Source organism: Pelmatolapia mariae, linkage group LG7 (assembly GCF_036321145.2).
Source record: "Pelmatolapia mariae isolate MD_Pm_ZW linkage group LG7, Pm_UMD_F_2, whole genome shotgun sequence".
NCBI classification, from domain to species: domain Eukaryota; kingdom Metazoa; phylum Chordata; class Actinopteri; order Cichliformes; family Cichlidae; genus Pelmatolapia; species Pelmatolapia mariae.
In genome coordinates this window covers 62,187,782-62,200,431 of record NC_086233.1, presented here as the reverse complement: position 1 = coordinate 62,200,431, position 12,650 = coordinate 62,187,782, and the positions used below count along the sequence as shown (strand labels likewise).

Below are 12,650 nucleotides of genomic sequence, written 5' to 3'. Positions count from 1 at the left end.
GAATTAATCATTATCAGAGAAGATTTAATATGGAGTCCCCAGAGATTTGCAGACACTCCATCCTCCCAGAAACAGCTACAATGCATCTTTTTCTCCAGAGAACAGCTGTCAGATGAAAGGATTTTTTTTTTTTTTTTTTGCCTTTCAAGAGGAGCCTGTCTCTAAACAGACTGCAATCAAAGATTTTATCTTTTAGGTGTCCAGCCCCTTATCTTTCTCATTTCTGTCCTATATAGATGACACACATATAACATTGTTTCCAAAATAGTTCGGATGCTGTTCCCTGTAACAGAAACGCAGATAGAAAATGCATGTATGTATGAATGGATGAATTTAATTTAAAATGTACTTGGAAATTTCATCATATGTGTGAAAGAAAATCATGGACACTGGTTATCAAACGAAAGTATCCAGAATAATATAGAGCTGGGACTTATTTGGAGCAACATATGCATGCATTTAACTGATGTTGTTTTCCAGGAAAGGCCTTACATGCTTCGGCAATGCCAGCAAGGCTACAGGTGCTCAACTGGCGACCCTGTAGTCCAGACCTGTTGTGCATTTAAAGCACTTGGGATGTTGCTAAAAAGAAAAGAGCAACTGAAATTCAAAATCAAACAAATAGGTTTTGCATTCAAAACCACAGTAACTGATCTTTTTGATTCCCAGAGGTCAACAGAGTGTAGATAAAAGTAGATGCCATAGACTCTTTTTTTGCCACAGACCAGCAGTTTTATTACTTAACTGTATTCAGAGCGATATGTTCTTATATCTTGTAGCTGCTGGCTGGATTGTTTCAACCATATCCTGATCTCGTCTTGTTTGGTTATAATCGTTTATACTGTAAATTCCACCTTTAGAAAGAAGGGCAGGATGTAGATGTGAGAACATGTCTGGGAAGCACTGCTGTAAACTGGACAGCTGAATTCCACTCCAGCATTCCAGGACCAAGTGTAATTATAACTTAGCATAAATATGGAAGGTAAATGAAACAAATCATTCATTAAATTCCACTATCGTCATATCTTATTGTCCGTGTCGTCCACCCCTTACCCTTTGCATTTTCATTTTTTTCTCCCTTGCTTTTGCTTTACTTTGTCTTTTGTGTAAGTAGCCCAGGGGCCTCTCTCTCAGTGACATGGGCTCTGCTCCTGTAAAACTAATAATGACTGAGATTTGTGCGGGCTTAGCATTCATTCTCCCTTTCAGTGCAAGACGCAAAGAATGGGGAGAAAGGTCCAGTGGTAAGGTGGTGGGGTGAGTCGGGGGAAGTGAGGGGTGGGGTTGAGATGAAGGGCGTCCTAGTTTAAGAGGGGGGGTGGAGGGGTATGACGGAGAAAAAGACAGGGAGGCCCCTTTCCCTGAAATACACCACATGCTTTTATTGTGCATGGATCAATGCCACTGAAATCACTGTGAGTGCTCTGCCAACAAACATTAGATTGTATTTATTCACACTTGGACACACTCATTCAGACAGCTAGGTGTATATGTGCAATTTCAGACACCTTGCCATATGAATCAGGTGTGTCCTAACTCTGTTGTAATTAAATCTTGGACTGTTAATAGTTAAAAAGCGTGTATGAACTCCAGGCTAGCAGTGAAGTCTTTTTAAACCCCGTGCAAAGAAACGAGATAAAATAAAATAAGTCACAAATGCACGCAGACAAAATGCTGTCAAATTTACATAAAGATCACCAGATGTGCTACTAGATGCAACGAGGGGCCAAGGGGAGGTCTCACACTCACTGCCCTCTCCAACAGTCCTCCCTCCCTCCTTTCACCTCCCCTTCTCTCTTCCAGAGACATGTGCACACGCTGTGCCAGCAGACAGTTTCAGCTCTCAGTAACTGATGCACAGACTGCTGCTGTTTCTCCCTTCCCCTCTTTACTCCCCCTAACAATTCTCCTTCCTTTCCTGTACTGCCTCTATTCATCCCCTCTGTACTTTCCTCTACTTTTCCTTTACTCTGTCATTCTGCACTTTTCCTCAGCCGGATATAATGGCAGGACCTGTTGGAGGGAGAGCGCTTGTGTAATTTCTGGCTGCACTTGAGCACCCAGAGTTGTTGCTTCAGCTGGAAAGGCACAAACCAGAGGACCTACAAACAGCTACAGGACAAACTCCGAGTAAATCTCTGTAATAAAGAAGAAGAAGGAATACTTCTGAGAAAATAAAGGAGAAGAAGGAGGGGGATGTGCAGAACACAGACCATGCCAGGCTCTTTGCTGGTGCTCCTGTCCCTGTTGGTCCTGTCCACGGGAAGTGATGCCAGAAGAATCAGGAAAAGAGGACTCAACCATAAGGTGGGGCACATAACCTCACCTTTGATTTTTCTAGTGTACATACGAGTGTGTGTATTTCTCTGTCTCGTGGTTGTTTAGAGAATCTTTTAAAGTGGAAGTCGGTGAAAGCTCACAGCACTGCAGTACAATGTCTGCTCTGTTACAGGGAGGCACTTTGAGCTGTCAGGGCGGTTTTGTGTCTGAGGTGAGAGGTGTTCAAGTAGGCCTGAGGGCTGTGATTAAAATGAACGATAGTGTTGTGGCATAGTATAAAACACATTTACAGAAAAAGTGCATTTACTCAGGTTTCATACTCAAAGGAAGCAATAGATATTTTTACTCTACAATCACCAGCTGGATATTTTAAATCAGATTAAATTGCTAAATAAAGTTATACATTATATCTCATTTTATATCAATTCCAAAGTCGTGGAGTAAAAACAACAAATTGCAGCTCTGAAAGTTAATTCAGGACTTTTCCAAACCCAGGAGGAGCGTGAAATTAGATTTGTGGCACCCCCCATGTCCCAGCTATGCTAACTGTGGCTAGGTAATGACCATGATTTTGATTAAATAGGCCCAATCCACATGATGCTAGCTTTTTTTATATGATCACTTATTATCATCGGGAAATATTGTAGCTTTTAACTGAAACTGTGTGAGATAGGCATGCTTGTTAGTTTTCAGATGAAACATTGAAACAAATACATTTTAAAAAATGCTAAAAATCAGATCAACAAAAATGTAACAGAGTAAGTACGTAGTTCAGTCTGGAGAAGAGTCAGTGTTTTGCTTGAGAGAACTTTCACCGCTGCGAAAAAACGGTTTGAGAGCAGATGTGCTTTGATTTATAGATGCATGAAAAATCCACTCAGACAGGCGAGTTTTGAAGAGTAACAGAAAGTGTGCAACAGGTTGGAATAAGTAGTGATTTTCAGGTTTCTATAGGAGTAGTGGGGGGTATATGGGATGTTCAGCATTAGTTGGTGTGTGTGTGTGTGTGTGTGTGTGTGTGTGTAGTGGATTATTAGGGCAGGAACTGAATTTGCAGGCCAGGCCCCCGCTTGTTAACTCAGCTCAGTGTAGCTGATTGATCATCTCTAACAAGGGCTCACTGTAGCGTGCTGCCTTTCCTCTCTGTAACCTTTCATGCTTCAGTGTTCTCACCTTCTGACTTGTTTGTGGCCTCTGTCTCTCATTTTCAGCCTTTCTCTAATACTGTATGTAATTGTTACCATTCCACCCTCGTTCTGACCCGATTTCTCTTCCCCGCTGACTGTGTGCTTCTCTCAGTACACCACCCTCCGTTTTCCCTCTTTCAAATGTCTTTCTCTGGTCTCCTCCTGCTCTCAGGATGGGCCAAAAGAAGCGTCCGTCTGGACTCTGCCTCAAAGCTGCAGTAATTGGAACATGCTGAGACAGCTCTATAGACAGAGTTTGCCTTTTACTCCCTGAACCTTTTCATCTCGGTATCTTGCAATCTTTCTTTTTTTTTTAAAATCTCCCACATACACACACTCAGCCTCAGTCATAACGCCAAGGCCATACAGAAAGACAAATTATAGTCACGCAGTATTTAACATACACACTCCACTGAAGGATATTTTGTCTCGAAAGGAAAATTGGTAAATTTGAAATCAACACAAGACCACCAACGTGCTCAGTTCTGCCTTTTGAAGCCTTTTCTTGAGATTGTACAATAAGCTTTAAACCATAACAATATGAATACACGATCCGTTTAGATTAACCAAAATATTTACATGCAAGTAGGTTCGTATATTAATACAGGAGAGGAGGTCAGGTTTTAGCAGATACTTGTTTTAACCTTAAAGAATGTATTTTGGTCAGTAATGGATAGAACATGCTGACATTTTCCCAAAACCAAAGTATCACTTGAATTTAAGAGAAGTGCTACATGCACTGTGTACACCAAGAGTTGATCATTTAGTATACTTGTAAATCTTTTGAAAGAAAGGTGTTTGCATGACAGTCTTTCCATGTTCCATCTCTGTGCTTGAATAGAAACATGCCGGTCGAGAATGATTTACATGTAATCAGAGTTTTTAGGTAAGAAATGGGCCTAAAGGCTGCAATGGTCAGAGTGATAGAGATGCTAATAGAAATAGGCCAGTTTTCAGCACCTGTCTAATCACGCTGGAGATTGCCTGTTCTGTTTAAGCGCTTAAAAGGAACAAAAAGGAAATGGACCCACTCTTATGTCTGAGATAAATACCTCAGCAGCGCCTCAGTTTGAAAGTTTTGGATCTATAAGTTTCCCCCTCTTACCAAATCATTGCCCCAGATTTTCAGATCCAGATTTGCTTTGCACACACCCACCGCTCAACCAGATTGTTTAGTCTCATATAGCCATAACACAGTCTGGCTCAGACATCTGCCTGGGCATGCCCGTGTGCAAAGCAGTGTCTCACAGTAGCATTATAAATCTTTAGTTTCATCTAAGTGAAGTGATGTGGGCCCTTCTGACAGTACCTGCTATTAAGCAGAATGTGAAACACTTGGGCTTCCTGTCGTTTGTCTGGTCATGTGTTTGAAGGATAAGCATGCATTAAACTGAACTGAACTGCTGCCTGATCTTTGAGAGATTTGTGGACATTTGTGGCGCTCTTTTAAATGTTAAAGACTGGAGGTGATGGCTCTGAAACTGTTTGCAGTTTCAGAGCTAAAGTTTGAACATTTTAATGCAAGGAATATTGTTTCCAGCTGTATGCAATTACTCTAAGCTCAAAACTCATCTGTTTAAAACTACTTTTCCCCTGTGATCACATGTGCACTGTCTACTTCTAACTTGTTTATTTTTAGTGCTCTTTTACTTGGTTTTTGTTTATTTACTGTACAGTGCCCCTGGGTGTTTTGAAAGGTGTTTGTAAACGAAGTGTAATATTATTATTGTTTATTATTAGGTAAAAGGGGAAAAGTCTGTAAGCTGAAGCCTGGGATTTATAAATGCATGGAAGGCGCTGACTGTAAAAAGACCAGGCCACGTTTGTAGCTGTGAAGTTTTAAATATGGTGACTTTAAACATGTAGATTTGCTTGAGTGCCAATATGAAGGAAACTACTGCAGCCATTGGTCATTAGCTATAAACCATCAGTTATATCATAGTAGTGTAACACTATTCTCTCTTAGAATCTACAATTTGGGATAATTTTTCTGTTATTATTAATATATTCTAATGAATATATTTGTGAGAATTGTTTTCTTTTCTGAGATATGACCTGTCAGCTATTTAACTCTGCAGCTCAAAGCAGGATTAATTCCAGTTAGATCTGAGTCTGGTGGTCAGCAGCACATTACTGGACATAACACTGCAACAGATTATTGCTCAGTACCACAAACTTCAAATATAAACTCCCTTCCAAATCATCCCAAACATTCCTTCTGTTGTAGGAACGTTGTATAAACCAAACTTGTTTTTAAGCTGTATCTCTCGTGTTTTGTCTGTCAACATGATTTCCCATCATTCATTAAAGCTCTCGTGTCTTACTGATTTACAGTTTGTCTGTTTTCCTCACAACTTAGCCTGCTGCGTCTATATACGTTTGCTCTTCTGTCTTTCTGTCAAACTGACAGCTGCTCTAGAAGCAGGAAATTGGGTCTCACAACACAAAATCTAACCAGATGTGTGCTGTGAGTTTCTTCATTTAGTAAAAGCTGAAGATCTGCCAGATTTAAAATGAAACCTTGAAACCTAACCAAAAGACCAAACACGTTTACCTGTGTGCACACCATGGAAATATATATATACATATTCTTTGGTTTGTTTGTAGATCCAAGTTTCTGTGCATGTGTGTGCTCGTGCACTTGCATCCTTGCACAGAGGAAGCAGAAAATGTTAGTATCTGTCTCAGATTTTGGCACGTTACTTCAAATGGTCAGATTTCAGTTCAGTTAAGGAGCCAGACGTGGTCTCAAGTGGCTTCTCCCCATCACCTCTCTGTGAGAAATTGGAACGAGTGAAAGAATCAGCAACTGAGATCAGACTTTAAAGCTACCATCATGTTGCTTTTCGACACCAACAGCAGGGGAAGAAAGAAAATGAAAGCATCAAAGAGTGAGCGAGATGGAGTACAGACAGTGACAGATAGATAGATGGAGGGGAAAATATTCCCACAGATATTCATGAACATCACACACAAGCCTGCTGGCAGTTTCTTTATTGGGGAGAAGCAGCAGACAGGAGTGTAAATAAACATTGTGGAACATCTGAGAGATGTGTATGAGATTTTATGATAGACTTCAAGAAGCAGAGCATGACAGCCCTTCTGGCGTACAGCAGTGGAAAAATCATGAGATGACGACTGAGAACAAAGTGGTTAAAGTAAAAGAAGAGTAACAGATATTTAACCAAAGCACAGTCCGAACCAGCATGGGTGATGGTAGCGTTCTCGGGGAGCTGTAATAAATCAGTGAATGGCTCCTGCAGTGCGCACTTTTGCCTGTATGGTATAATTAAGAGCAAGTTCAAACTACACACACACAAAAGCATGCAGTTGAATAAACAGGAAGGGCACGCTTGAGCTTTTTGTAGGAGAGGTTTGCAGGATACACTGGGAACAGATCGGATATAAGATAAGTTCAGATAGTGTAATAATCATTATGTAATTATCCAGTCTGAGCAAACTTTGTAGTACTCATTCATAGAAGAGATGCTGTGAATGACTACGGAGCTCCAGTAGACTCCGGTCTGTATGAGGCCAGCATACACATAAAAATTAGAGTGGAATTTAACTAGAAAAGCAATAAAATAATCACTGACCACCGACTAACATCAGAGACAACACCCGCAGCAAACTGACAAACAATATTCTTGTTCTTTGGAGATGAAAAGCTTTACTAAGGTATCCAGTTATTTCCTGTTTTTGTCCATGTGTCAAAACGACTGATGAGAAAAAAATTCAGGCCCAAAGTATCAGGCAAAACAGGCCTCTCATTTCAACTCGCTAAAATAATCGAAATTTCAAATTAACCGAAGAACACAACGTTCTCTCCGTCTCGCCGACCTCACCCCGTACACCAAACACCCACCGAGCTCCCAGCTGCCAGAAGAAATGAATTCATTTTTAAAGTGTTTGTGGTGCCACCATGAGTGCCAAACATTTGTCTTTTGTGTTTCACTGGTTGGTTTGGAGGAACAGCCTGCAAGCCTGCCAAATAAACAGCACAGTTTTAATGATTGTGTGCCACCCAGAAGCCAATTATCTAATTACAAATCTAGTGTAAGAAGAAACAAAAACAAATTCCTCTTGCTCGCTTTCATCTGCACTCTGGCCCATTCAAAAACAATCCTGCAGTTTCACTTGTTTCTTGCACCGTGTGCTTTCAACATCATGACAAACAGTTTGACAGAGATGCACTACCTTGACCAGTTTAGAAAATGAACTCTAGCCAATTAATAAAATATTCCCCAAATGTTCTTTTTATGTTCCTCCGCTCTGGAGGATCCCAGGTTAAACCAAACTGTTCATTTTGATACAGTTAAAAAGAGAGAAAACACTGACGCTTCATCCAGAAAAGTAAATACAGTTGGTGAGAAAATATGAGAGTTGGTGTTTAGTTGATGGCAGCTGTGCTTCTTGGGATTTTGCTATAATAATTTCCATGTGCACAAACCCCCAGAACAATGAATGGTCACTTATTCTGTGGTGCAAAACATCAGATTCAATACCAGCAGTGAACAAAAAATATAATAAAAAAACAAAACACTTCCCTCCACTTGTTCTTGCCAGAACTGTGTGTGAAATGGATCTTTGCTCAGCTTCATAGCTCCTGTGGCCTACTTTCTCCCTCTCATTCACCAGGGAAGTAAGTGTTCGGTCCCACACTGAAACACCTGACCAATCCAGGTCAAGGTATTGGTAGGCAGGCATGCATGCAGAAATCAAACCTTCACCGCTCCTGTGTACAGTTCAGCTAAGTGCGTGCTGGATGTGCTCCCTCAGGTCTATTGTCGCCCTCTGCTGGTTGCAATGTGGTCACAGATATTATTACACTGAATGAAAATCCAGCCAATTTTTTTTTTTTCAACCAATGTCTGAGTCTAATCTACATATATGCAGCACAGCCAGCACCCATTCTGAAAATACTTCTTGTCTACAGTGAAACTAAACTTTTACTTCAACTGACCAAACACACACATGTGCAATAGCAATAGCACTAAACACAATACTCTTTTCTGGCATTGTTGTATTATATACAATTGTATATAGCATTTGTATTCTATTTTATTCGATTGTATATAGTATTTTATTTTTATTTTTTATTTTATTTTATTCTATTCTATTGTGTACAGTATCTCATAGATATATTATTCCAGTGTTTTTTCTCTAATTTTTCTATGCAACTTTGCACTGTGCACTGCTGTAACAAAACAAATTTCCCACACGTGGGACTGATAAAGGTTATCTTATCTTATCTTATCTTACTGTGCTTCAACTTTACTAACTGATCAAAGTAAACTTGTATTAGGAGGCCAGTGATTAGCTTTACTTACTTTATTTTGAAATTCATTTATATAGCAGCATGTGAAATCCTACAGCGACATCCATAATATACTCTAAAAGATTATGGTTTTGTTTACGGCGACACCTGCAAAGTTAATGTGACATTTCCTATCAGTGTGTTTTGTGTTCTGACTGCAGAGCTGCATTTTTATGATCTGTTGTCTTTTAACCGTGTTATTAAAAAAATAAAAAGCATATATCTATCTATCTCAATATCTACTAATTCTGAAGTCAGTATCTCTATTTCTTTTTGTGTGTGTTGCCCTTACATTGGCCTCCAGGGTAATATGTTCCAGTACTTTAAATAAAGAAGAGAGGGTATCTTGCATCAAAGTAACAGACCCCATCCATGTTATCATTTATATTTCAGACATTTATCTGCCTTTCTTTCTCTCTTTCAGGATTACGAGTATCTCAATCATCCCCAGTCCACACAACACCAAAAGAATGACCGGTGTCCACCGCCGCCCCAGATGTTACCAGAGCGAGCCTGCGAGGTCCCGGGCTGCCGCTCAGACTCAGAATGCGAGCGCCACAAACGCTGCTGCTACAATGGCTGCATCTATGCCTGCCTGGAGTCTGTGCAGCCACCACCAGGTCAGCAGAACCAGCAGACTGGAGTTAAAATAGGGCTTCAAATTATATTAAAGTGATTATTAGCTGGCAATATTTTGATGTTCACAGAAATGCAGGAAGTTATATTTTTCCTCGTATTGTTGTTGAGTATTGCAGTAGCTAAGGATGTGTGTGTTTTGAGCAGTTCTGGACTGGCTGGTGCAGCCCAAGCCTCGATGGTTGGGGGGTAACGGTTGGCTGCTAGACGGTCCTGAGGAGGTTTTGCAAGGTGAGGGCACACACCTGAACAGTTAAGGGTAACACACATGTGAGTCCAGAAAATCCATCTGCAGAACATTTTTGAGTTTTCAGTGAAATATTGTGTAGTGATTCTTAATCAGAAGTCATTTTCCTCCCCTTCCTGTGTGACAATAATAATCACAAACTGTAAAGACATCTTCACAGTCAATAGTCCCACCAGTCTCAAATACAACGCTCCACAAATATTAACAGGAGGGCAGACTTTCTGCTCATTTTCCTTTAATAAAAAACTCTAAAACTTTGAGTTTTTTTCTGAGTTTATATTTGTATTCTGGCATTTCCTGTGGGAAATATTGTTTTTTAATTATTTGAAGGAAAGCCAGAATATAGTGCCACAAAATGATATTTGCTCTGCTTATTGTAATTTCCTTGGATACAGAGTGTACAGAGTGCATTGGTTTTTGTATTTTTTTGCCCACTAGCTGAGGCCTGCAGTACTACTGAGGATGGAGATGAGCCTCTGCACTGTCCTACGGGCTACGAGTGCCACATCATCAATCCAGGAAACCCAGCCTCTGGCATCCCTAACAGGGGACAGTGTATCAAGCAACGCGGCAACTCTGGTATTATTTAGAGGTTTCCCTTGACTTAAATGTTTTAGTGATCGCTCATATGATTGTGATATGGCTTTAAATGTAGAATTTAACACACATTCTCTCCTATCTATATGTCACTTTCACAACTAACGTCTGATAGAGCTGCTCTCAAAGCTTTGTGCTCTTAAGCGCCACAGGGCAGGATGAGAATGCCGGGCTGTGCCAAGCATTCTGCTCCTGCTCTGGTGTCTCTATCTTGGCAAATGGCACGCTGTTAGATGCCAGGTTTCTCCTTTGAAATAGATCTTGAAATAAACATGCTGGAGTGACCTTGCAAATGAATAGACGGCCACGAGATGAACTGATAACGTGTGATTGAAGCTGTTGGCAGAAATATTAAACCAAGTATTTGACAGATTGAACTTTATCCATTCATTCAGTTTGTGCATATAACGGTGATTTTAATTACAGATGGACGTAGCTTGAGACACAAATACTTTAAGGACTACAAGGACTACTTAGGTAAGAAGCTCAAGTGAATAAAAGCTTCAAACTGAATATTAAGTAAAGCTAATATGTCTGACATCATTGTGGCTTTTTTATTTGATAGGTACCAGCTCTAACAATGCAGTGGGCTATGAAAAGCATCACCACAAGCACCTGGGGTGAAGTATGTTCTCAGCCACTCACATAAAAATAAAATCATCCTCATCTGCATTTTCCTGTAAACAAACCCATTTTCTTTTCTCATACCTGCTCAGGTCGACTTGAACTCAGCCTCAGCTACGAGCATAGCACAACCTCAGACATCAGTCCAGTCCTGTTTGATCCGCTCGCAGCTAAACCGGGATCAGATCTGACCTTTTTTTAAACTACGCCTCCAGCTGCTACCTCCTCTGCGCAATGCCCTGTCTCGCAGCCTCTCGTCAGTCACGTGTCCACAGGGAGACGAGTTTCTCACACTCTCAGCATGCATCCAAAGAAAAAAAGCACTTTTGTCCCTCTGTTTGATGTCAGCAAAAAGGGAGGAGGAGAGGCTTTTGGTGAAGGTAGCGCAAGGTGCAAACTGAAGCTGATTATCAAGATTGTCTAAGCAACCCCGATTTTTGCAGCCCCCTCCCCCCTCTCTATAATTTGTTCCTATTTTCATCCACTGCCATGCTCTCTATTCTTAAGACTGGTCAGCGGAAAAAATCAAGACCATGTGGGCTTCATTCTTAGCTCCAAATTCCTCTTCTGAAATCTGGAATGTTTTATGGACAAGAGGAAAAAAAAAATCCAGGTGTAGCCGTGAGTCAGCTAAGAAAATCCAGATGTTTTATATTATGCGCTAATAACTCTAAATAAAAAATAATACCATGTGAGTATGTGGATTAGTAAATTTAGAACAGCTGCAGGTATGTACAAGCTAACAGATGCTGACTGTGACTTGGAAAGCAAAATAAAGAAAGACAAAACAGTTTATTTAAGAGGCCTATTCGAGATGCTACCCCTGTGAAAAAGAAAACTTAAATTAACCTACTGAAGGCAAGTGACTCGTTTTGAAACGACTGATTTCATTTAGACTTCTTTGACGACTTATGCAGTAAATATCTACCAGTTCAGAACAGTTATTCATTAATATACTATATGAGTGACAATAATCCCTGGTGCAGTATACACATGATAAAAGAAAGGGATTTTGCTTCCATGTAAATATTTAAAGATTTTCTCTGTTATTCTCAAACTCGACCAGCTTTAGTCAACCTCTCAGCTCAAATGGTGCTTCGGTAATTGCTGCATATAATAACAGAAGAATAAGCTGGTCACACGTGAAAGAAAACCACTCTCTGTGCAGAACTAAAGTGATGTCTGAATGTTTCCATCTGATTGGTGCTGTATTGCTGCCTTGATTATTCTAAATAAACCACTTTATTTAAAAAAAAAGTTGTCCTTTGGTTCTCTTTCCCAAGTCATTTTAAGATGTGTGAAAATACTATTCACATTCTGTCAAGCCAAGAACATTTATGTACATCTGCATGCAGTCAAATTAGCTTTCTGTTCACTATCTAAAAATGAAACGAAAAGGCAAAAATAATATTGCACGGTTCTTTTCCCAAGAGAAACACAGACTTCTTTGTTCTCATTTAGTAGCAGAAACAGCAGAACAGCACTGACTAGCTTTCAAATTAGCTGCCTCAGTTTGTAGCTGAAATAAGTGCTTTAGACCACATTGCATTTGAAACTGTTTGGAAGTTTGCACAAACAGAACTTCTGCAAGAATGGCACTGATTTGGTTCCCCGTCTTGCTCATGACAGAGAACAGAAATATTTGCGTTCTTTAGCACAAAAACATGTAATGTTTGTGCAGTTATAAAAATCCACAGTCAGCTTGTGAAAACAAGCTTGAACACTTTCTGACCCAGTGGGTCTTTTTACAAAGCCCTGGTGT

At 40.2% G+C, this 12,650-nt stretch overlaps 1 protein-coding gene across 1 annotated transcript; it reads left to right on the top strand.

The window, feature by feature from the left end:
• Positions 1-1,818: 1,818 nt before the first annotated feature.
• Positions 1,819-12,124, top strand: wfdc1 (WAP four-disulfide core domain 1). Its single transcript, XM_063480167.1, has 7 exons — positions 1,819-2,307; positions 9,209-9,404; positions 9,568-9,651; positions 10,106-10,246; positions 10,691-10,741; positions 10,830-10,889; positions 10,981-12,124. Exons 1-6 carry the CDS (start codon positions 2,197-2,199, stop codon positions 10,886-10,888), a joined length of 642 nt encoding a protein of 213 aa, XP_063336237.1. The 5' UTR covers positions 1,819-2,196; the 3' UTR covers position 10,889; positions 10,981-12,124.
• The last annotated feature ends 526 nt before the right edge of the window (positions 12,125-12,650 follow it).